The sequence below is a fragment of the Malaclemys terrapin genome, chromosome 16 (assembly GCF_027887155.1).
Source record: "Malaclemys terrapin pileata isolate rMalTer1 chromosome 16, rMalTer1.hap1, whole genome shotgun sequence".
In the NCBI taxonomy this organism is placed as follows: domain Eukaryota; kingdom Metazoa; phylum Chordata; order Testudines; family Emydidae; genus Malaclemys; species Malaclemys terrapin.
Genome location: NC_071520.1, coordinates 2393741 through 2418419, shown reverse-complemented (window position 1 = coordinate 2418419; position 24679 = coordinate 2393741). Strand labels below are relative to the sequence as shown.

General features: G+C 53.5%; 2 protein-coding genes across 10 annotated transcripts in view; one reads left to right on the top strand and one right to left on the bottom strand.

Moving 5' to 3' along the window:
- The window catches only part of AP1B1 (adaptor related protein complex 1 subunit beta 1), a 70950-nt gene extending 65575 nt beyond the window's left edge, over positions 1-5375 (bottom strand). For 3 of the 4 annotated variants that reach the window (XM_054006039.1, XM_054006041.1, XM_054006042.1), the window contains exon 1: positions 5291-5375. The gene's annotated coding sequence lies outside the window, so the exon portion shown is untranslated. The remainder of the gene's footprint in view (positions 1-5290) is intronic. The other variant, XM_054006040.1, reaches the window with a different exon arrangement.
- Positions 5376-5504: 129 nt separating this feature from the next.
- On the top strand, positions 5505-23539 carry LOC128824493 (uncharacterized). Of its 6 annotated transcripts, none has more exons than XM_054006047.1 (4): positions 5505-5964; positions 7421-7568; positions 17030-17671; positions 22860-23539. In XM_054006047.1, the coding sequence occupies exons 3-4, from the start codon at positions 17098-17100 to the stop codon at positions 22976-22978; spliced, it is 693 nt and encodes a 230-aa protein (XP_053862022.1). In that variant the 5' UTR covers positions 5505-5964; positions 7421-7568; positions 17030-17097; the 3' UTR covers positions 22979-23539. The 6 variants fall into 6 exon arrangements, with proteins under 6 accessions (XP_053862022.1, XP_053862024.1, XP_053862023.1 ...); XM_054006049.1 differs by having other exon boundaries at positions 7412-7568; positions 17122-17671; XM_054006048.1 differs by having other exon boundaries at positions 7412-7568; positions 17109-17671.
- The last annotated feature ends 1140 nt before the right edge of the window (positions 23540-24679 follow it).

Sequence of the window (24679 nt, the reverse complement as noted above, 5' to 3'; positions counted from 1 at the left end):
CACCCCCTGGCACATCGGGGCTGGAGCTACACGTGCCAACTTTCCAGAGTCGGTGCCTATACAAGAAGCCACATATTATTAACTTCTGAAGAGCCGCAGGTGGCTCCAGAGCCACAGACTGGCCACCCCAGCCTAAAAATTCCACAACTCTGAACCCAGATTCCCAAGCTCTAACGAGCTGATGGGAAGTGCTGCTGAGATCACTCATGCCCTCCTGGGGCCTGTCTACACTAGCTGTTTTTACACACACACACGGTTTCCCCACCGGTGAGAATATAATTAGTGCAGGGAAGGTGCCTGGCATTTTTAATCACTGTTGTCTGGAACTGCTCTGATCGGGGTTAGATGATACAGTGGTCAAAACACCAGCTAGTCTACACTAGCGCTAACTTGCTCCCACGAGAGGGGCTGCACTGGTAGGAGCAACTGGAAGAATTTAAAAAAGTAAATGTAGAGAGCCTCAGAGGAAGATAGACACTCACAGCACCCTTTGTTAATGCCTTAACTAGAACACTAATCTTCAACCTTTGGATAACAGACGTTTCAGCTTAGCTGAAAACCTACATCACAACAGAATGTTTTGGTCACACTAAGGCAGCATTTCCAATAGTTTATGCAACCTCCTTTTTAACTACACAGCCATACTCCAGATGGACAGTTGACAGCCAGCAACACACAAAGCTTGTACTCATTGGGGACAGATAAAAATCTAATCCTTCCAAGCCTATCAGTATGTGCTGATTTCACCCTGTACACACTCACAATCCAACATCATCATATTTCCATCAATAAACTTACATATAGGAAAAGAAAGAAAAATACTGCCTGAGAACAGTCTCAATCCAGTGATTTAGACTTTTAAATTAGGCCTATTGCAAATGAATAGTAAAAACAGGTATGATTTGTTGGTTTGAGGATATTTACAATGTCAACAATGTGTTTTAACTGTTTATGAAGCTTCAACTTTTTGAATCTCAATGTCATTAATAATTGTCTGACCCACTCCCATAATTTCCCACAACTGTGATAATTTAAATAAAAAATGCTTAAAAATAATCAATATTATCTGTTGAAATGATAAACAAATAAAAAATCAAATTCTGCCAATCCTACTGACAGAACAGAGCAGATGCAAACATCAGCACCTCCAAAACAAGTTGCTTTGTATGTTGATAAAATGAGAATGGGAATAAGGTCGGAATAGAATGGCTCCTGCAATATTAACTATAAAGTTACTATTATCTTCTGCACAATGATAATGACTGTTCCACAAAGAGAACAGCTGAAGTCTGTGTCTATAACCTGGAGTCAAGAAGGGGGGGAAAAAAATCCAGATTATATATAAAATAATTCAATATGTAATTTACTGCTGAGTCAAGCGGCATCTGTTTTATTTTGGATTGCCAAATAAGATTCATATCGCACAAAATAACATCCTACTCTACTGCAAGGTTGCACTGTAATACTTTGATGTAGATGAGAAAGAGCATGAGGCCTGCTCAAGAGCCACTTTGCAATACAATTACCCACACGACTCCAGAGCATATTCAACCGCTTACAACAATGAATCCAATTTAAAATTAAGGTATTTGGAGGGCACCGCCTTCCCATGTTACTATGTTTTTAGTTTAGATAGTTACAGTGGGTTAAAAATGCTGGCATCTGATAGATCACTAACCTCCCCGTAGAGCAGAAAGAGATTTAAATTGACTGTCAGTCTACACTGAGAAGTTATATCAGCAAAGCTACATTGGTCAGGGGTGTGAAAAAACCACACCCAACCACTATAGCTATACCAATCAGTGTAGATGAAGCTATGAAGAGGGGTTCCATTGACAATGCCAGCTTCATTCAGGTGTGTGTGTTCCCATATGGACAGAAAAACCCCTTTTGTTAGTGTAGGCTATGTCTATACTACAGGGCTACGCCAGCATAGTCTCCATAGTGTGGACATACCTATAGCCACTCCAACACAGCAACCTGTCAGAAAAAATGAATTCCCACAGCACCTGCTCCTAGCCTAATTATGCGGCATAACGAATGGAAGCATGAATGTTAATGCCAACACAAAATGAACAATTCATGTCATTGGCTTCATTCAATGGTGGGGAAGTGACACACCCCTGTTGCTGCAATAGAGACTCAGCTTTTATGCGGGAAGCAAAGTTGTCAGCTGATTCTAAACACCCACATAAAGCTGGATCCTTACTAAAACCCCAACCCCAAGGATTTGCTCATTATCAGAGGGAAAAGAGCGAGTACAACAGGAGCGTCTGAAGGCTAACAGTAGACCCAAGTGTCCATCAAGGCCTTTTTACTGTACTTGTATCAGAACACCTATCCAAATGTATCCAATGCACTGCTACAGACTAGGGACCGAATGGCTAGGAAGCAGTTCTGCAGAAAAGGACCTAGGGGTTACAGTGGACGAGAAGATGGATATGAGTCAACAGTGTGCCCTTGTTGCCAAGAAGACTACCGGCATTTTGGGCTGTATAAGTAGGGGCATTGCCAGCAGATCGAGGGATGTGATCATTCCCCTCTATTCGACATTGGTGAGGCCTCATCTGGAGTACCGTGTCCAGTTTTGGGCCCCACAATACAAGAATTATGTTGGAAAAATTGGAAAGTGTCCAGTGGAGAGCAACAAAAATGATTAGGGGGCTGGAGCACATGACTTATGAGGAGAGGCTGAGGGAACTGGGATTGTTTAGTCTGCAGAAGAGAAGAATGAGGGGGGATTTGATAGCTGCCTTCAACTACCTGAAAGGGGGTTCCAAAGAGGATGGATCTAGACTGTTCTCAGTAGGAGCAGATGACAGAACAAGGAGAAATGGTCTCAAGTTGCAGTGGAGGAGGTTTAGGTTGGATATTAGGAAAAACTTTTTCACTAGGAGGGTGGTGAAACACTGGAATGGGTTACCTAGGGAGGTGGTGGAATCGCCATCCTTAGAGGTTTTTAAGGTCAGGCTTGACAAAGCCCTGGCTGGGAAGATTTAGTTGGGGATTGGTCTTGCTTTGAGCAGGGGGTTGGACTAGATGACCTCCTGAGGTCTCTTCCAACCCTGATATTCTATGAGTCTATTAAATGTGAATTTAAATCATTTTGTGAGCATGCCAAGTGCTAGCTTATTTACTCAAAAGATTAGTTTTTGCATCTTCAAAATGTCGCTTTCCACAAAATTGAGGCCTTAAGATATTTAGCAGATCAGTTTGCAAAAATCGACTTCTAGCTTGAAGTTTCACATGCAAGTACCATGCCAATTTGGGCTTGTGGAGAGAAGAGGTGGGAGTAACAGAACAAGACTCTCTCACTGGTTACACACACACAAAGAGGAGCAGAGTGGGAGGTGGCACATGCATTCTATACTATAAGTGAACAGAGGCCATTTATTACACAGAAATATCACTGCCCTTTTGAATAATTTCCTTCACAGTCCACAGATGTGTATTAAATATGTAAAAAGAACAGGAAGGAGTACTTGTGGCACCTTAGAGACTAACAAATTTATTAGAGCATAAGCTTTCGTGGGCTACAACCCACTTCTTCGGATGCCACAAGTACTCCTGTTCTTTTTGAGGATACAGACTAACACGGCTGCTACCCTGAAACCTACCATTAAATATGTAGCGGCCTTAATTACTTGTCAGCTAGAAACTGCTTTCTGTTTCTTATTTAAGGGAAAAGACAAGTCTTAACCAGCAAAGTAGCTCCTCTTTATAAATATAGTTCAGTTAAACAAGGCAGTTAAACCCAACTCACCCCATTGGTAAGATCCCCTGTGGTCAGGTCCCAAGGCAGGGACCATTCAGAAATAACACAGGACACCAGGAAAAATCAGCTAGTGTTTAAAAACACAGATGGGAGCCCTGGCTCCAGTGCCTCTTTGGGGCCGGGGACCCCCAACGACACAAGCCTGCCAGACGTGGGAACCCTGGAGCCCAGTCACCCAGCCTGGCAGAAGCAGGCCGGAGCCCGCACAGAGCTCCTGGGTTCAGCTGGGCCATCGTAAAGCAACTCCACCTGGGCCAGGGGAGAGGGTAGGAGCAGGGCCGTGCGGGAGTGTGGCCCGGGGCGGGCACAGCGCTCGAGGGGGAAACGGGGCAGAGCAGTGCAGGAGCCGGTGAGGTCCTGGCCGGTCTCAGCACTGGACGGGGCGGGATTGGCCGGGAGCCCAGCAGGCCGGAGGAACGGGGCCGTGCGGGAGCCAGGCCGGGGCGGTCACAGCGCGGGGGGGGGGGGGGGGTGAGGGGGGAGCAGGGCACTGAGGCCCGGGGGGGGGGGGGGGCAGGGCCGTGCGGGAGCCAGGCCGGGGCGGGGGGGGGTGAGGGGGGAGCAGGGCACTGAGGCCCGGGGGGGGGGGGGCAGGGCCGTGCGGGAGCCAGGCCGGGGCGGGGGTGAGGGGGGAGCAGAGCGCTGAGGGGGGGCAGGGCCGTGCGGGAGCCAGGCCGGGGCGGGGGGGGGTGAGGGGGGAGCAGGGCACTGAGGCCCGGGGGGGGGGGGCAGGGCCGTGCGGGAGCCAGGCCGGGGCGGGGGGGGGGGGTGAGGGGGGAGCAGGGCACTGAGGCCCGGGGGGGGGGGGCAGGGCCGTGCGGGAGCCAGGCCGGGGCGGGGGGGGGGGGTGAGGGGGGAGCAGGGCACTGAGGCCCGGGGGGGGGGGCAGGGCCGTGCGGGAGCCAGGCCGGGGCGGGGGGGGGGCTGAGGGGGGAGCAGGGCACTGAGGGGGGGGGCAGGGCCGTGCGGGAGCCGGGGCGGGGGTGAGGGGGGAGCAGGGCGCTGAGGGGGGGGCAGGGCCGTGCGGGAGCCAGGCCGGGGCGGGGGGGGGGGTGAGGGGGGAGCAGGGCGCTGAGGCCCGGGGGGGGGGGGGCAGGGCCGTGCGGGAGCCAGGCCGGGGCGGGGGTGAGGGGGGAGCAGGGCGCTGAGGCCCGGGGGGGGGGCAGGGCCGTGCGGGAGCCAGGCCGGGGGGGGGGTGAGGGGGGAGCAGGGCGCTGAGGCCCGGGGGGGGGGCAGGGCCGTGCGGGAGCCAGGCCGGGGCGGGGGGGGGGGGCGAGGGGGGAGCAGGGCACTGAGGCCCGGGGGGGGGGGCAGGGCCGTGCGGGAGCCAGGCCGGGGCGGGGGGGGGGTGAGGGGGGGAGCAGGGCGCTGAGGCCCGGGGGGGGGGGGCAGGGCCGTGCGGGAGCCAGGCCGGGGCGGTCACAGCGCTCGGGGGGGGGGGGGGGGTTGGCGGGAGGCCGGAGGGGGGGGGCGGTCACTGCAACCCCCGCTCCAGGCCCCCAGCTCGGTCCCTACCGATCGTGGTTCTGTTCTCCGGCTCCGACCGCTTCCTCCGCGCTGCCCGGACCTCGATCTCTGCAGCTGCCCCCGGCCCGACGGAAGTGAGAATGGGGGCGGGTGGAGCGCTTCCGGGGCACGGGGCGGGGCGGGGCGGGGGCAGAGCGGGTTCACCGCCGGCTCTTCGCTGGCCCCACAAGCGCGCGGGGGGGGTGGCGGGGGGAGTCTCTGCGCTTGGCCCCGCGCCCGGCCCGGGTTTGCCTGTGTCTGGGGCTCGCACCGATGTTCCCGGGCTCCCGGGGCGGCTGTCGGGGTCCCCGGCTGATCAGTGGCCGCTCGCTCCCTGCCCTCACTTTCCTTCCGGGGTCTCCCCATGGAAACTCGGCTCCGGAGTGAGCCTGGGGCTCCTGACACTCGTCTGTACGGGATAGTCTGGCTCGAGTGTCACCCTGGTACTGAGGCTCCTGCCTCGCGCGTGCTGGCTGCACCCTCTGCTGCACGGTGCTGTGTGGGGCCCCGGGGGGAGTCTGCGCCTAAACATTCTGCACACAATGGTTTAAAATTCGGCAAGTTTTATTTGTCAATAACTAAATGCAGAGGCTCCAGCCTGGCCGCGGGGAGCACAGGCCACTGGCTGTATGAAGATGGGAGATCACCCTGCAGCCTCCCCTCCCCCGGACACAGATTCAGGGGTGAGGCTGCACCTGACCTTGACACAGCACAAGGCCTGAGCCTACCCCAGAAACATCCTGGGGCCCTGCCGCTCTGTGCCAGGCGCACCAGGTGTGAGGCAGGCAGGCTCAACCAGGCAGGGTCCAAGTGTGGAGGAGCTCAGAGTGGGAGGATCCAGGTGTGGGATGAGAGGATTTTGTGTGGGACAATCTGGGTGCAGGCAGCTCAGTGGAGGGTCTAGGTGTGGGGGGATCTGGATGCACAGAGGCTTGTTGGGGGGTTCCAGGTGCAGGGGCAATGGGACTCTGCAGGGGCTTCCAGGTGAAGGGCTCAGTGGAGGGGTCTGGGTGTGGGGGTCTCAGCAGGGGGGTCTGGGTGCTGGGGGAGTGGGGCAGGGATCTTGGTGCAGCTAGTTGGTCAGTGGCGTGGGGGTATGAATGTGGGGGCTCAGGAAGGTGCATGGGGTGGGGCTTGTCAGGGTGGGGGTTTGAGTGTAGGGAGCTCAGTGGGGGGGTGGTCTGGGTGCAGGGGTTGAGGTTCAGGTATGGAGGGCTAGGGGGTTCTGGATGTATGGGGTGAGGCTTGGTGGGGGTGTCAGTATGGGAGGTCCAGATGCACAGGAATTGGGCGGATGGGAGAGCAGCTTCCCATACAGTGACCCCTCCCCCTGCAGCTGAGGAGTGATGCGGGCAGGAAGCAGGGATGGATGCTGAGCTTCCTGCAGCTGGGGGAGGTTTCTGGGGATGGCTCTCACACAGCCCCAGATGCTCCTTGCTGGGGAAGAGGAAGATCTGTCATCTCCTGCCTCCAGCCCAGCCAGGACTAGCAGCTGATCCCAGTTCAGGGTAGGAGCCACTGGCTGGGGTGTCCCCAGGCCTGTAGTGATTTACCTCTTTGCTGGCTGCTCTGGGTGCCTGAAACTATGTACCTACTCTGCTAGGGAGTGGTGCGTAGCTGCTCTTGCAGCTTCCCTGTCCGAAAGTCATTTTTCTGCGGGGAAGCAAAGAAATCTGTGGGGGACCCAAATTTTGCACACGTGCAGTGGCACAGAATTCCCCCAAGAGTATTATGTGAAGGGCTGGTCAACACTATCGAGGTAAGTCGATCTAAGTTAGGCCAGTTCAGTTACCTAACGAGTTAGCGTGTCTACACCAGACCCGCTAAATTGACACTGCTGGTTTGATCACAGCGGTGCCGATTTAGCCCGTCGTGTAGACGTGGCCCATTTCTATATCTAGTTTATGGTCACTAAGTCTGTGTTTGGTCAGAGACTGCATATTCCAGGGTGTGAGGGTCTGTTAAGGCAAAGGGTTTGGTGCGAAGTTTGTGGGGGTCTTTGGTCTGAAGTCATATAGGAGTGGACTCTGCTTCTGTCTGGATTTAGTTTTTGATCCTTTGACATATTGCAGTGGGGGGATTGATGGCTGCTTTGGTTGGAGTTGCACCAGGTTTGATATTCTTTTCTAGTTTCTCCAGGTGGTGGAGGAACATCCCAGTTCTGCTTTGCAGCCATTGGTGGAGGAACTCCTGGGTCCACACAGTATTTCTTTGCAGAACTGTAGGTGGGAGGTTTCAAACAGCGTGGTTAGCCGTTGAGCTACAGATTTCCTTGGAAGAGGCTCAGGTATGTACAATATAGTGTGCGTTCAGTTTCTCTGCTTCTTAAATGAATGTTAATTTCTTTCAGACCTTGTTTAGACATCCATGATTGTGATCTTCTCCAGTTTGACCTATTGAGACCATATCCAGTGTGTTTCTAGTGGGTGAAAATTCCTTTGGAGATACTCTTGTGTGGGTCCTAGTCTGAACAGGTAATATAGTCCTAGAGTTTAAGGTCAGAAGGGACCACCAGATCATCCATTCTGACCTGTCTATCACAAGCCAACATCACCACTCAGCACCCACACACCAAACCCAGCAACCAAAATTATACCAGAGTATTACAGCCCACGGGAGACTAGACTAGTATGTGCCACAGGGAGAGAATAGGAGAGACCGAGGTGCATGAGTGCCCGAGGGTCCTGCAGTGGCAGAGAAATGATTAAGTGAGATACACTCAGATAATCCTGGCAAGTGACCCGCACCCCATACTGCAGCAGAATGCAAAAATTTCCTGACTCCACATATGGTGATCAGTTAGACCTTGAACATGTGAGCAAGAACGAGCCCACCAAGCATCTGAAAGAGAGAATGCTCAGTGCCACCTCACAGTCCTTCCCCAACCCATCCAGGTTTCTGAGTGGTGTCATAGAATCATAGAATATCAGGGTTGGAAGGGACCTCAGGAGGTCATCTAGTCCACCCCCCTGATCAAAGCAGGACCAATCCCCAACTAAATCATCCCAGCCAGGGCTTTGTCAAGCCTGATCTTAAAAACCTCTAAGGAAGGAGATTCCGCCACCTCCCTAGGGAACCCATTCCAGTGCTTCACCACCCTCCTAGTGAAATAGTGTTTCCTAATATCCAACCTAAACCTCCCTCACTGCAACTTGAGACCATTGCTCTTTGTTCTGTCATCTGCTCCCACTGAGAACAGTCTAGATCCATCCTCTTTGGAACCCCCTTTCAGGTAGTTGAAGGCTGCTATCAAATCCCCCCTCATTCTTCTCTTCTGCAGACTAAACAATCCCAGTTCCCTCAGCCTCTCCTCATAAGTCATGTGCTCCAGCCCCCTAATCATTTTTGTTGTTCTCTGCTGGATACTTTCCAATTTTTCCACATCCTTCTTGTAGTGTGGGGCCCAAAACTGGACACAGTACTCCAGATGAGGCCTCACCAATGTCGAATAGAGGGGAACGATCACGTCCCACGATCTGCTGGCAATGCCCCTACTTATACAGCCCAAAATGCTGTTAGCCTTCTTGGGAACAAGGGCACACTGTCGACTCATATCCAGCTTCTCATCCACTGTAACCCTCAGGTCCTTTTCTGCAGAACTGCTTCCTAGCCACTTGGTCCGTAATAGCAGTGCATGGGATTCTTCCGTCCTAAGTGCAAGACTCTGCACTTGTCCTTGTTGAACCTCATCAGATTTCTTTTGGCCCAATCCTCTAATTTGTCTAGGTCCCTCTGTATCCGATCCCTACCCTCTAGTGTATCTACCACGCCTCCTAGTTTAGTGTCATCTGCAAACTTGCCGAGGGTGCAGTCCACGCCATCCTCCAGATCATTAATGAAGATATTGAACAAAACCGGCCCCAGGACCGACCCTTGGGGCACTCCGCTCGATACCGGCTGCTAACTGGACATGGAGCCATTGATCACTACCCATTGAGCCCGACAATCTAGCTAACTTTCTATCCACCTTATAGTCCATTCATCCAGCCCATATTTCTTAACTTGCTGGCAAGAATACTGTGGGAGACCGTATCAAAAGTTTCGCTAAAGTCAAGGAATAACACATCCACTGCTTTCCCCTCATCCACAGGTTATCTCATCATAGAATTCAGGTAGGTTAGTCAGGCATGTCTTGCCCTTGGTGAATCCATGCTGACTGTTCCTGATCACCTTTCTCTCCTTTAAGTGCTTCAGAATTGATTCCTTGAGGACCTGCTCCATGATTTTTCCAGGGACTGAGGTGAGGCTGACTGGCCTGTAGCTCCTCCTCCTTCCCTTTTTTAAAGATGGGCACTACATTAGCCTTTTTCCAGTCATCCGGGATCTCCCCCAATCGCCATGAGTTTTCAAAGATAATGGCCAATGGCTCTGCAATCACATCTGCCATCTCCTTTAGCACCCTCGGATGCAGCACATCTGGCCCCATGGACTTGTGCTTGTCCAGATTTTATAAATAGTCCTGAACCACTTCTTTCTACACAGAGGGCTGGTCATCTCTTCCCCCATGCTGTGCTGCCCAGTGCAGTAGTCTGGGAGCTGACCTGGTGGCCGTGTTAGTCTGTATCAGCAAAAACAACTCCCCGTCTTTATTCAGGCCTAATTTGATGGTGTCCAGTTTGCAAATTAATTCCGGTTCTGCAGTTTCTCGTTGGACTCTGTTTTTGAATTTTTGTTGTTGAAGAATTGCCACTTTTAAGTCTGTTATTGAGTGTCCAGGGAGACTGAAGTGTTCTCCAACTGGTTTTTGAATGTTATAATTCTTGATGTCTGATTTGTGTCCATTTATTCTTTTGCGTAGACACTGTCCGGTTTGGCCAGTGTCCATGGCAGAGGGGCATTGCTGGCACATATCACATTGGTAGATGTGTAGATGAATGAGCCTCTGATGGTGTGGCTGATGTGGTTAGGTCCTATGATGGTGTTTGCAAACTGGACACCATCAAATTAGGCCTGAACAAAGACTGGGAGTGGATGGGTCACTACAAAAACTAATTTCCCCCTGTTGATACTCACAGCTTCTTGTCAACTGTTTGAAATGAGCCACCTTGATTACATTGGCCTCATTAGCACTACAAAAGTGATTTTTCCTCCCTTGGTATTGACCCCTTTTTGTCAACTGTTGAGAATAGCCCACTTCCACCTTAATTGAATTGGCTTGTTAGCACTGACCCCCCACTTGGAAAGGCAACTCCCATCTTTTCATGTGCTGTGTATTTATAACTGCCTCTGTATTTTCCACTCCATGCATCTGATGAAGTGGGTTATATCCCACTTATGCCCAAATACATTTGTTAGTCTCTAAGGTGCCATAAGGACTCCTTGTTGTTTTTCTACCCAATTTAGTGTCCTATCTCCAGCTGTGGCTGGCCCTGATGCTTCAGAGGAAGGAGACCAAAAAAACAAAATAAACCCTCAAAAATCAAACCACCTTTGTGGGAGGGAATCCCTGAATAATGAGCTTTAGGAACATGAGACATAAACCAGAAGTGAGCCCCAGGACTACTGAGTCCTGCTCTCCCACCATCACAAGCAACCCAGCCATACAATCCTACTCATAAATTTGTCCGTCTCTCTCTCTAAACTAATTGTTTGCCCCCACAATTCCTATTGGGAGGTTGTTCCAGACACACTCTCCTCTGACGGTTAGAAACCTTCTCACTTCCAGCCTCAATTTCTTCAAGGCCAGTTTATCCTTGTTTGTTCTTATGCCAACATTGTCCTTTAGCTCCAGTAGCTCTTTCCCCTCCCTGGTGTTTATCCTCCAATGTATTCATAGAGAGCAATCAGATCCCCTCACAGCCTTCTTTTTGCTAAACAAACCAAGCTTTTCCTGTCTCCTCTCCTCCATACCCCTGCTCACCTAGTAGTTCTTCTGTGGCCCTGTTCCCATTTGAATTCATCTTTCTTGAATATGGGTGATGGCATGGAACAGGTTCAGATATCCTGGTGATGGATGCTGTATAAGAGCTTGTCTACACTGGTACTTTACAGCGCTGCAACTTTCTCAGTCGGGTGTGAAAAAACACCCCCCGAGCGCAGCAAGTTTCAGCGCTGTAACGTGCCCGTGTTGACAGTGCACCAGCCCTGGGAGCTACGCCCCTCGTGGAGGTGGGATTTTAGAGCGCCGGGAGAGCTCTCTCCTAGCGCTCTGCCATGACTACACAAGCCACGTTTAAAGTTGCCAGTGTAGACTAGCCCTAAGAATCTAAACCAGAGGTGAGCAAACTATGGCCCGCGGGACCGTCCTGCCTGGCCCCCGAGCTCCTGGCCCGGGAGGCTACCCCCGGCCCCTCCCCTGCTATCCCCCCACCCCCGCAGCCTCAGCTCACTCGCTGGCGCAATGCTCTGGGAGGCGGGGCTGTCAGCTCCTGGGGCAGCACAGCTGCAGAGCCGCAGCCTGACCCGGTGCTCTGTGCTGCGTAGTGGCAGCTGTAGCGCCACCAGCGCTCCAGGCAGTGCGGTAAAGGGGCATGGAGTAGGGGGGGTTGGATAGAGGGCAGGGGAGTTCAGGGTGGTGGTCAGGGGGTGGGGGTGTGGATAGGAGTTGGGGTGGTTGTGTGGGGAGCAGTGGGTTGAATGGGGGCAGGGGTCCCACGGGGGCCATCAGGAAAGAGAGGGAGGGTTGGATGGGGGGGCAGTCAGGTGCAGGGGTTCCGGGGGCAGTGAGGGGACAGGGAGAAGGGGTGGTTGGATGGGGCAGGAGTCCGGGGGGGGGGCACGACCCCCTCCCCTAACCGGCCTTCCATACAATTTATGAAACCCGATGCAGCCCTCAGGCCAAAAAGTTTGCCTGCCCCTGATCTAACCAGATTGATCTCTGAGCTATCTCCAGGGGGAGTGGGAGGAGCAGGAGAGAGTGGTAAGGACTATCAGGAGGAGAAAAGCTATGGAACATGAGGACATTCAGACACAGAGGAGCAGGTGGGTGCTGGCTCATGGGTGGAGGTGGGCATAGAGGCATGCAGACACACAGTATAGATTGAGTGCAGATTTCCCTTCTAATGTATTATTATTGTGACACTGGCAAACCAGGTGTCTCCCATGTTTTAACTGAGCACTGACCGATACAGAGCTGAAATCAGTCTGGCACACTTGTGTGTTAGTATTGTTAAAATAGGTATTAGGATGATAAAAATGGGCTTAGTGTTTAGACTTCATTGAATGTTTGTAAACTGTTGCATGCATTAATCTCCCTTATAACATCTGTAACCCATATTGTAAGGTAATATTTAAACATTTGTATTGCAGTATAAGCCTCTGTGACTGTGTAAATCACCAGAGAGGAGAGAGACATTAACTACTGTCAGAGGAGCAGCTGTGTTAGTCTGTATCCGCAAAAGGAACAGGAGTACTTGTGGCACCTTAGAGACTAACACATTTATTTGAGCATAAGCTTTCGTGGGCTACAGCCCACTTCTTCGGATTCATAGAATGGAACATATATTGGGGAGATATATATACACATATACAGAGAGCATGAACAGGTGGGAGTTGTCTTACCAACTCTGAAAGGCCAATTAAGTAAGAGAAAAAAACTTTAAGTGATAATCAAGCTAGCCCAGTACAGACAGTTTGATAAGAAGTGTGAGAATACTTACAAGGGGAGATAGATGCAATGTTTGTAATGGCTCAGCCATTCCCAGTCTCTATTCAAGCCTAAGTTGATTGTATCTAGTTTGCGTATCAATTCAAGCGCAGCAGTTTCTCGTTGGAGTCTGTTTTTGAAGCTTTTCTGTTGTAAGATAGCCACCTGCAGGTCTGTCATTGAATGGCCAGACAGGTTAAAGTGTTCTACTGGTTTTTGAGTATTATGATTCCTGATGTCAGATTTGTGTCCATTAATTCTTTTGCGTAGAGACTGTCCGGTTTGGCCAATGTACATTGCAGAGGGGCATTGCTGGCACATGATGGCATATATCACATTGGTAGATGTGCAGGTGAACGAGCCTCTGATGATGTGGCTGATGTGATTAGGTCCTATAATGATGTCACTTGAATAGATATGTGGACAGAGTTGGCATTGGGCTTTGTTACAAGGATAGGTTCCTGGGTCAGTGTTTTTGTTCAGTGATGTGTGGTTGCTGGTGAGTATTTGCTTCAGGCTGGGGGATTGTCTGTAAGCAAGGACAGGTCTGTCTCCCAAGATCTGAGAGAGCGAGGGATCATCTTTCGATATATGCCATTATGTGCCAGCAATGCCCCTCTGCCATGTACATTGGCCAAACTGGACAGTCTCTACGCAAAAGAATAAATGGACGCAAATCTGACATCAGGAATCATAACATTCAAAAACCAGTAGAACACTTTAACCTGTCTGGTCATTCAATGACGGACCTGCGGGTGGCAATTTTGCAACAGAAAAACTTCAAAAACAGACTCCAACAAGAAACTGCTGAACTTGAATTGATATGCAAACTAGATACAATCAACTTAGGCCTGGTCCCCACTAACCCCCCACTTCGAACTAAGGTACGCAAATTCAGCTATGTTAATAACGTAGCTGAATTCGAAGTACCTTAGTCCGAACTTACCGCGGGTCCAGACGCGACAGGGAGGCTCCCCCGTCAACTCCGCGTACTCCTCTCGCCGAGCTGGAGTACCAGCATCGACGGCGAGTACTTCCGGGATCGATCCGGGATCGATTTATCGCGTCTAAACCAGACACGATAAATCGATCCCAGAACATCGATTGCCTGCCGCCAGACCCTCCGGTAAGTGTAGACGTACCCCTAGGCTTGAATAGAGACTGGGAATGGCTGAGCCATTACAAACATTGAATCTATCTCCCCTTGTAAGTATTCTCACACTTCTTATCAAACTGTCTGTACTGGGCTAGCTTGATTATCACTTCAAAAGTTTGTTTTTTCTCTTACTTAATTGGTCTCTCAGAGTTGGTAAGACAACTCCCACCTTTTCATGCTCTCTGTATGTGTATATATAGCTCCTCAATATATGTTCCATTCTATGCATCCGAAGAAGTGGGCTGTAGCCCACGAAAGCTTATGCTCAAATAAATTTGTTAGTCTCTAAGGTGCCACAAGGACTCCTGTTCTTATTAACTAGTGTGAAATGCTGGTCTCCAACAGAATGTGTTACACCCTGGCCAACAGGAAAGGCCCATTGACACCAGGTGAACTACTGTGGAACTACTTTGATTGCTCTCCCCCCTCCTCCACCCCATGAAGATGAGTCATGCAAGTGAATTCCTTCCATCAGCTGAGTTTGCAGCTCGAAGTGCAAGGGTGGGGAAGGGAATAAAAAAACCCTAACAAGAAGGAACTGTATCTCTATGCTGCTTGTAATCTGAAGGGAAGGTTTTCTAGCCATAAGCAAGATGTTCCTAGCTGCTTAGCCTGGGTTAGCCCTTAAGGACATATAGAGCTTGCTTATTATCGAAGCTTCTGTTACCTTTTGAACCTTAAGATTGTAACTCATTTATAAGTAAGTGTGTACCACACACATACCTGCTTTAACCTTGGAAATAACTCACTTATTTCCTTTTTCCTATTAATAAATCTTTCAATAATTTGTTACTGGATTGGCTACAAGCACATAGGGTGACCAGACAGCAAATGTGAAAAATCAGGATGGGAGTGAGGGGTAATAGGATCCTACATAAGAAAAAAACCCAAAAATCAGGACCGTCCCTATAAAATCGGGACATCTGGTCACCCTACAAGCACAGTCTTTTTGGTGTGAGATCTAAGGTGCAATTGACCTGGGGTAAGGGACTGGTCCTTTGGACTGGAAGTAACTTGCAGCTGCTACTCTGAAACCTAGCAATATTCGTTAGTCTGTATCCGCAAAAAGAACAGGAGTACGAGTACTTGTGGCACCTTAGAGACTAACAAATTTATTTGAGCATAAGCTTTCGTGGGCTATAGCCCACTTCTTCGGATGCATAGAATGAAACATATAGTGAGGAGATATATATACATACAGAACATGAAAAGGTGGAAGTTGCCATATCAACTCTAAGAGGCTAATTAATTAAGATGAGCTATAATCAGCAGGAGAAAAAAACTTTTGTAGTGATAATCAAGATGGCCCATTTCAGACAGTTGACAAGAGGTGTGAGGATACTTAACATGGGGAAATAGATTCAATCTGTGTAATGACCCAGCCACTCCCAGTCTCTATTCAAGTCTAAATTGATTGTATCTAGTTTACATATTAATTCAAGCTCAGCAGTTTCTCGTTGGAGTCTGTTTTTGAAACTTTTCTGTTGCAAAATTGCCACCTTCAAGTCTGTCACTGAGTGGTTAGAAAGGTTAAAGTGTTCTCCGACTGGTTTTTGTATGTTATGATTCCTGATGTCAGATTTGTGTCCATTTATTCTTTTGCGCAGAGACTGTCTGGTTTGGCCAATGTACATGGCAGAGGGGCATTGCTGGCACATGATGGCATATATCACATTAGTGGATGTGCAGGTGAACGAGCCCCTGATGGCATGGCTGATGTGGTTGGGTCCTCTGATGGTGTCGCCAGAGTAGATATGTGGACAGAGTTGGCATCGGGCTTTGTTGCAAGGATTGGTTCCTGGGTGGGTGTTTTTGTTGTGTGGTGTGTGGTTGCTGATGAGTATTTGCTTCAGGTTTGGGGGCTGTCTGTAAGTGAGGACAGGTCAGTCTTCCAAGATCTGTGACAGTGAGGGATCATATTTCAGGATAGGTTGTAAATCTTTGATGATGCGCTGGAGAGGTTTTAGTTGGGGGCTGAAGGTGATGGCTAGTGGCATTCTGTTATTTTCTTTGTTGGGCCTGTCCTGTAGTAGGTGACTTCTGGGTACTCTTCTGGCTCTGTCAATCTGTTTTTTCACTTCAGCAGGTGTGTATTGTAGTTTTAAGAATGCTTGATAGAGATCTTGTATCAGAGTAACAGCCGTGTTAGTCTGTATCCGCAAAAAGAAGAACAGGAGTACTTGTGGCACCTTAGAGACTAACAAATTTATTAGAGCATAAGCTTTCGTGGACTACAGCCAAAGAAGTGGGCTGTAGTCCACGAAAGCTTATGCTCTAATAAATTTGTTAGTCGCTAGAGATCTTGTAGGTGCTTGTCTCTGTCTGAGGGATTGGAGCAAATGTGGTTGTATCTTAGGGCTTGGCTGTAGACAATGGATCGTGTGATGTGGTCTGGATGGAAGCTGGAGGCTTGTAGGTACGTATAGTGGTCAGTAGGTTTCCGGTATAGGGTGGTGGTTATGGGACCATCGTTTATTAGCTTATTATTATTATTGCTGTGATTCCTGCTATTAGGGATCATCTCTCACAATGGTTGGCTTGCCTAGGTGACAAGATAGAGCACCCCAAGGGAACTGTCTGTGATAGGGTGACCAGATAGCAAATGTGAAAAATGGGGACAGGGGGTGGGGGGTAATAGGACCCTTTATAAGAAAAAGACCCAAAAATCGGGACTGTCCCTATAAAATCGGGACATCTGGTCACCCTAGTCTGTGACTCTATGGCCTGTCTAGACTGGCAAGTTTCTGTGCAGTAAAGCAGCTTTCTGCAAGTCCCGAGGTGCACACACTGACAAGGCACTTAGTGCGCAGAAACTGCACAGTTGCAGCGTTCAAAAAACCCAGCCTGACGAGAGGCGTACAACTTTCTGCGCCGGGGCTACAGTGCTGCGGTGCCAGTGTAGACACCATGGCGATTACAGCGCTGCAATTGGCCTCCGGGAGGTGTCCCACAATGCCTGTTCTCACCTCTCTGGCCACCCATTTGAACTCTACTGCCCTGCCCACAGGTGACCAACCGTCAGCCCCAACCCCTACATTCCTTTTGAAATTTGAAAGTCCCCTCCCTTGCTTGCTGATGCGTCTCAGCGCATCTTTCCAGGTGGCCATGCCTGCTCCACGCACCAGGCGATCCTCCGCTTGGAGCAATGCTGATCTGCTGGACATCATCGGCATTTGGGGAGAGGAGGCTGTCCAGTCCCAGCTGCGCTCCAGCCGTAGGAATTATGACACCTATGGACAGATTTCACGATGCATGACAGAAAGGGGCCATGACTGGGACACATTGCAGTGCAGAGTGAAAGTGAAGGAGCTGCGGAACACCTACCACAAGGCGCGGGAGGCAAACCGCCGCTCCGGTGCTGTGCCCACGAGCTGCCGGTTCTACAAAGAGCTGGACGTGATACTCGGCGGTGACCCCACCTCCACTGCGAAGACCCCTGTGGATACTTTGGTGGCTCGTGTGCCAGTCGAGAGTGGACCGAGCCAGGAGGAGGAAATCTTGGACGAAGAGGGGGAGGGGGACCCAGAAGCAGAGGATGACTCGGAGGTCAGAGATGAATGCAGCCAGGAGCTCTTTTCTACCCAGGAGGAGGCTAGCCAATCACAGCAGTCGGATCTTGGCGGAGGGCAAACAGGAGAGGAGGCCCCTGGTAAGTGGATCTGATTTTGGGAATTGCTGAAGCGAGTTGTTGGGGGCAGGAGGGTTGCAGAAAGCAGGCTTGTCTCCCACCACATGCCTAGTCTGAGCGGCGGAACAGGCTGTTGATTGACTCCCTCACTTCACGGGAATCTCCCTCAGAGATCCCCAGGAAACTCTCGGGGAGATACTGGGCAATCCGCTGCCGCAGGTTCCTCAGCAGAGCTGCTTTGTTTCTTGCCCCATTAACGGTAACTTTCCCGTGCCACTGTGCCGTCACGGAGGGGGGGACCATTGCTGCACACAGGCGAGCCGCATAGGGGCCAGGGTGGAAGCTTGGAGGAAGACCCTCCCTTGATTCCCTGCTCACCCTCAGCAGCGAGATATCTTCCATAATGAACACAGCCTGTGGAAAGTGTGGGGACAGGAATGATTATCAGGCCCCCCCCTACAGTGCTGGCTCTCCCCAAGAGCCACGTGCCCAGTGTACAGCAGGGTCCGGGAAGAGCGATTTCCCTGTCCCTGAGGCTACTCACCATTTTGGGGGTCTTGTGGCTCATGTGTGCTTGCCTGGGGCCAGCCAGTTAGTGACAGGTGTGAGAGTACTGGCTGTGTTTGAAAGCACTGTGGTCTGGGTGTTGCAAGCAGAGGTGAAAGTAAGCCGGTACGGGCCGGTACAGAGAACCAGCGAGAAAATGGAACATTCTCTCCCTCTCTGACTCCTCCTCCTGGCTCCAGCAATATTGAGTAGGGTTACCATACGTCCGGATTTCCCCGGACATGTCCGGCTTTTTGGTCCTTAAATGCCCATCCAGGGGGAATTTTCAAAAAGCTGAATATGTCGGGGAAAATAGGGAGGCATAAGCCAGGATCCTCCCGGCCCCAGCACGACCCACCGGATCCGCAGCGCAGCCCAGCCACCCCGGCTACATTGTAGTGAGCTTGGGGGGGGGAGGGGGCGCAGTCGCAGAAGGCTGCGGAGGGGCCGCTGCTGCCCTTGCAGGCCGGGCGAACCGCGCGGCCCAGACGAGCCCGCAGGACCACGGGAAGGCCGGGCCCAGCCAGCGGCTTGGGCTTCCCTCACGGGCGGGAACCCCCCAGCCACTGGGGAACCCTTCCTGCGGCCCCCGCGCGGCTCAGAACCCAGCGCCACAAGAGCTGTTTCCAGCGGGGACAGACAGGCTGGGGAACGTGCTCTGCGGTGTCAGGAAGGAGGCTGTGGCGCGGGGCGGGGAGTGCGGTGTGTGCCAGGGCTGCAGGGACCCGCGCCGCCCCGGTCGCCGCTGAGCATCCGAAGCCCCCGCCAGGCAGAGGCTGCCGGGTGAGCGGGGGAGCAGGGCAGGGCAGGCGGGGGGCGCAGAGGCTGCAGGGCGAGGAGGAGCAGGGGAGGCAGGGGCATAGAGGCTGCAGGGGCAGGGGGCCGCAGGGGCAGGGCAGGCGGGGGGCGCAGAGGCTGCAGGGCAAGTGGGGAGCAGAGGCTGCAGGGCGAGGGGGGAGCAGGGGTCACAGAGGCTGCAGGGCAAGGGGGGTGCAGAGGCTGCAGGGCGAGGGGGGAGCAGGGGTCACAGAGGCTGCAGGGCAAGGGGGGTGCAGAGGCTGCAGGGCAAGGGGGGAGCAGGGGTCACAGAGGCTGCAGGGCAAGGGGGTGCAGAGGCTGCCGGGTGAGCGGGGGAGCAGGGCAGGCGGGGGGCGCAGAGGCTGCAGGGCAATGGGGGGTGCAGAGGCTGCAGGGCAAGTGGGGAGCAGGGCAGGCAAGGGCATAGAGGCTGCAGGGGCTGTGGGGCGAGTGGGGAGCAGGGAAGCACTTAGCAACCCCCAATCAAGATCAGAGTGGGAGGGAGGAGGAGGAATGCGGGGTGCTCAGAGGAGGGGGCAGAGTTGGGGCAGGGACTTTGGGGAAGGGGTTGGAATGGGGGCGGAATTGGGGCAGGGCCAGGGCCCCTGTGGAGTGTCCTCTTTTTTCAGTGTTGAAATATGGTAACCCTAATATAGGATTACCATACATCCGTATTTCCCCGGACATGTCCGGCTTTTTAGTTGTTAATTGCTGTCCGGGAGGATTTTTTAAATATATAAAAACATCCGGAAAATATGGACGTATGATAACCCTACCCACTGCCCCCCTCCTCTTGGGGTGTCAGCTCGCTCAGCCTGGGGATTACAACCCCCCCGTGCTGCTGCAACCCTGCGCCCCACGGCTAGGAGCGGTGGCGTCTCTGCAGCCAGCTGCTGGGGCGGGGGGCCCGCGGCCGCTTCTCCCTCCTCCCAGCATCCCCCGTGGCTCTGACAGAGCCTCAGTCTCCCCCCTCCATCCCGGCCGTACAAGGAGCCCCCCGCCAGCGGTCCGTGCAGCCGGGGCTGCCTCCCCCCCGGCGGAGCCGCTGCCCGGGGGCGGGTGCTGGCACAGGGGAAAGTTTCTCGGGGTGCGGCGGCTCCCGGGAGCCCGAGCTCCCCCATCCGGGAAGGGCCCGCGCTGCAGCGCCTCCCAAAGCCTGAGCTGCTGCAGCCTCGCTGGGTCGGGCTGGGAGCAGGGTGGAGGCTCCTCTGAGGGAGGTGAAGGGTGGGGGATTTTGAGGGTAGGGGGCTATGGGAAGGGGTGGGGGCTCTGAGGCAGGGGCTGTGGAGAGTTGGGGGCTGTGGAGGGAGTGGGCTATGGGAGGAGGTGGGGAAATGAAGGGTAGGGGTTATGGAGGGAGGTGAAGGGGAGGACTGAGGTGGGGGCGCTATGGAAGATGGGGGCTATGGGAGGGGGTGGGGGGACTGTGGAGGCCAGGCTCTCAGGAGAGGGGGCACTGAGGCAGGAGAAGGCTGAGGATGGGCCCTGTGGAGAGCAGGTGGCTCTGGGGTGAGGCCTGGGGGGTCTGGCAGGTGGGAGGAAGGCAGCTCTGGGGTAGGGTTACCATATGTCCGGATTTTCCCGGACATGTCCGGATTTTTGGTCCTCAAATCCCCATCCAGGAGGAATTTCCAAAAAGCCGGACATATCCGGGAAAATAGGGAGGCATGGTAAGGGGACCGCCTCCTCCCCGGGCTCCAACTTTCCCGGTTCCCGCCGCTCTCCACCGCAGCAGGGGGCCGAAGCAACTTCCCCAGCGCAGCAGCAGCTGCGGGACGGGAGGGAGGAAGGGGAATGCAGGGTGCTCAGTGGAGGGGGCGGATTTAGGGCAGGGACTTTGGGGAAGGGGCGGAGTTGGGGCGGGGAAGGGGCGGAGGCGGAGTTGGTGTGGGGCCAGGGTCCTGTGGAGTGTCCTCTTTTTGCAGTATTGAAATATGGTAACCCTACCTATTACTGAGGGTCCGGGGGCCCAGCTCCACGAATGTTCGGGGCTGGGTCTCCCCCCTGTCCCCACCTGCTGCCCCCCCGCGCCTCCCCTGAGTGTGGGCTGGCCCCCCTTTACTGCCCCCGTGCACCTCCCTTCAGTGTCTCTCCCCTGAAGCTCCATGCTGCCTGCCTGTATTAACTGCCACCGCAGGGTCTTAGTGTCCCCTCTCCACTACTGCCAGAGCAGGCTGCCCTTCCCCCTCAGACCCTTTCATTTTCCAGTGGGACCCTCCACCAGTACAGCTGCTCCCCCCCGCCCGCAGTCACCGCTCTTGCCCCACGCTGGGCAAGGGGCAGCCCCATCCCCCACGCCCAGTGAGGCTACAGTGAGGGGCAGCAGCAGGGGAGGAGGCGCACATGTGATAGCAGCCTCCCACCCCGGCATGGCACCCAGCACAGGGGAGGTGAGGGGGATTCCTGGACCTGAGAGGGGCCCTAGGAGCACGTGCAGTGGCAGTGGGGGGGTGAATGTGCTGCCGGGGGAGAGAAGGGGGTCCCTACCCCAGAGCTCACTGCTGCCAGCAGGGAGAGGGCTGGGGGGAGTCCTCCTCTCTGGCTCCAGTCCCAGGGCAGCCTGCCTGCACCCCAAACTCATCCCTAGCCCTGCCCCACCCCAGAGCCCACACTCCGAGCCAGAGCCCTCATCCCCCCGCACCCCAACCCTCTGTCCTAACCCTGAGCCTCTCCAACACCCCAAACCCCTCATCTCCATGCACCCCATCTCTCTGCCTCAGCCCTGAGTTCCCTCCCACACCCCAAACCCCTCATCCCCAGCCACACCCCAAATCCACCCCCAGCCTCACCCCACAGCCCTCATCCCTGCACCCCCTCCCTCCACACCCCCTCTTATCCCCAAACTCCCTCCCAGAACCTGCACCCCCTCCCTCCGCACTCCCTCCCATCCCCAAACTCCCTCCCAGAGCCTGCACCCCAGTCCCCTGCCCCAGCCCAGGGCCTGCACCCCAGACCTTCTCCCCCACCCAAACTCCCTCCCAGAGCCTTGGGCAGGTGGGGTTGGAGTTGGGGGGGGCAGAGTTTAGGCAGGGGCAGGTTCTGGGCACCACCAAAATTTCTACAAACCTGCCACCCCTGCCGGCAAGAGCTGGTGCGCCATACCAGGGTGGAGCGGCTTCCTGAGGCAGCAATTTAAAGGGCTGGAGCCCAGGGCCCTTTAAATTGCCACCAGAGCCCCACTGCCAGAGCCCTGGGGTAGCGGTGGCAGGGCTCGGGTGGCGATTTAAAGGGCCCAGGGCTCCTGCCGCCGCTACCGCCCCGGGCCCTTTAAATCGCTGCTGGAGCCCCACTGCCGCTACCCCAGGGCTCCGGGGACAATTTAAAGGCAGGGCTCTGGTGGCTATTGAAAGGGTTTGGGGCTCCCGCTGCCACTACACCCCGGGCCCTTTAAATAGCCACCGGAGACCTGCCGCCGCTACCCCAGGGCTCCAGCAGCAGGGCTCCGGAGACGATTTAAAAGGCCCTGGTGGGTAGCAGCAGCCGGAGCCCCGGGCCCTGCTGCTGGAGCCCCAGGGCTCCGTCGGTAATTTAAAGGGCCCGGGGCTCCGCTGCAGTAGCAGCAGCTAGAGCCCCGGGCCCCGTTAAATCGCCCCCTTTAAATAGCCCCCGAACCTCAGGGCTCCCAGACACCTCTGCAGCTGGGAGCTTGGGTGATTTAAAGGGCTTGGAGCTCCCAGGTGCTGCTACCACAGCCCTAGGCCTGGGGATTTAAAGGCCCTGCCTCTTTCGGTGGAGGCCACGCCTCTTCCGGTGGAAGCCACGCCCCTCCCCAGGACTCCGGAGTACCGGCAAGTCCTTTAAGTTACTTTCACCCATGGTTGCAAACAATACTGCTTCTGTAAAATGTTGCATTTTGGCTTAACAGAGGTGACCCTGGGAGCCCAGCCTCCCTCTTTGTTATCGGCGGCTGAACAGCTGCGCAGAATTAGAAAGCGACCAAGAAGAACTAAGGAGGACTTTCTGCGTGAGGTTATGATGCACTAAGAAACAGGAACTGAAGGAGTGGTGGGACAGCGAGAAGAGGGACCGAAAGGAGAATGCTGCGCACCAGAATGAAGCCACGGAGCGGCTCTTAAAGTTTATGGAGCACCAAGCGGACACGCTCCAGGTGTTACTAGCTCTTCAAACCGAGCAGCTCCATGCTCGCCCTTGCCGGCAGCCACGGTCGCAAAACTCTTTCCCATGTCCCTCCCCCCCCCACCCATCACACTGTTATCAACCTCCTGGCTCCAGTCTATACCCGTGACATTCCACTCCTCCCCCTTCACAGGCCAGCACTGTGGACTCCCACTACCCACTGCACTCAACACCCATCCCTCTGCAGCTTGGCCCTGCTGAAGTACAGTACCCGCTGCATTGTATTCCAAAGGAGAAGGCTGGATATGATCCCTGGACATACACAAATCTTTAGCCATCCTGGGACGACGACTCCTCCTGGGACCTTCCCTTCCCGATCCCCCTCCCTGCTGATGTTTTTTTTTTTTGTTTGAGTCTCTCCTCCGGTTGTTGTCTTTTAATAAAAGATTTGTGTTGGTTTGAAAGCAATCTTTATTCTATTAATTGAAAACAAAAAGACCACTGCAAAGCAACATACAATTATGTTAAACTCCTTTATTGCATCATGTGCACCAATCACCTCCTAGCATTATGAGCACTGCAATCCCGAGCACAGCAACAAATATTAGTGGCTTTCAGCTTCAAATTGCTGCCTCAAGGCATCCCTGATCCTTATGGCCCTGCGCTGGGCCCCTCTAATAGCCCTGGTCTCTGGCAGTTCAAACTCAGCCTCCAGGTGCTGAGCCTCTGCGGTCCAGCCCTGAGTGAAGCTTTCACCCTTCCCCTCACAAATATTATGGAGTGTACAGCACACGGCTATAAGCATGGGAATATTGTCATCGGCCAGGTCCAGCTTCCCATAGAGGCAGCGCCAGCGGGCCTTTAAATGGCCAGAAGCACACTCAACAGTCATTCTGCACTTGCTCAGCCTGTTGTTGAACCACTCCTTGCTGCTGTCAAGTTGCCCTGTGTATGGCTTCATGAGCCACTGCATTAAGGGGTAGGCGGGGTCTCCCAGGATCACAATGGGCATTTCAACTTCGCCTGTGGTGATCTTCTGGTCCGTGAAGAAAGTCCCAGCTTGCAGCTTCCTGAACAGGCCAGTGTTCTGAAAGATGCGGGCGTCATGCACCTTTCCAGACCAGCCTGTGCTAATAGTGATCCACAAGAACCTGGAGAACCACTGAGAAATACCTCTTGCGATTAATGTACTCGGTGGCTAGGTGGTCTGGTGCCAGAATTGGAATATGCGTGCAATCTATCCCTCCTGCGCAGTTAGGGAAGCCCATTTGTGCAAAGCCATCCATAATGTCATGCACGTTGCCAAGAGTCATGGTCTTTTGGAGCAGGATGCGATTAATGGCCCTGCACACTTCTGTCAACATGAGTCCAATGGTCAGCTTTGCCAATCCGAACTGGTTAGCGACTGATCGGTAGCAATCTGGAATAGCCAGCTTCCACAGTTCAATCACCCCAGGCGTCTCCAATGACAGGGCAGTTCTCATTCTCATGTCCTTGCGCCACAGGGCTGGGGCGAACTCCTCACACAGTCCCATTAATGTGGCTTTTCTCATCTGAAAATTCTGCAGCCACTGCTCATCATCCCAGACACGCATCACGATGTGATCC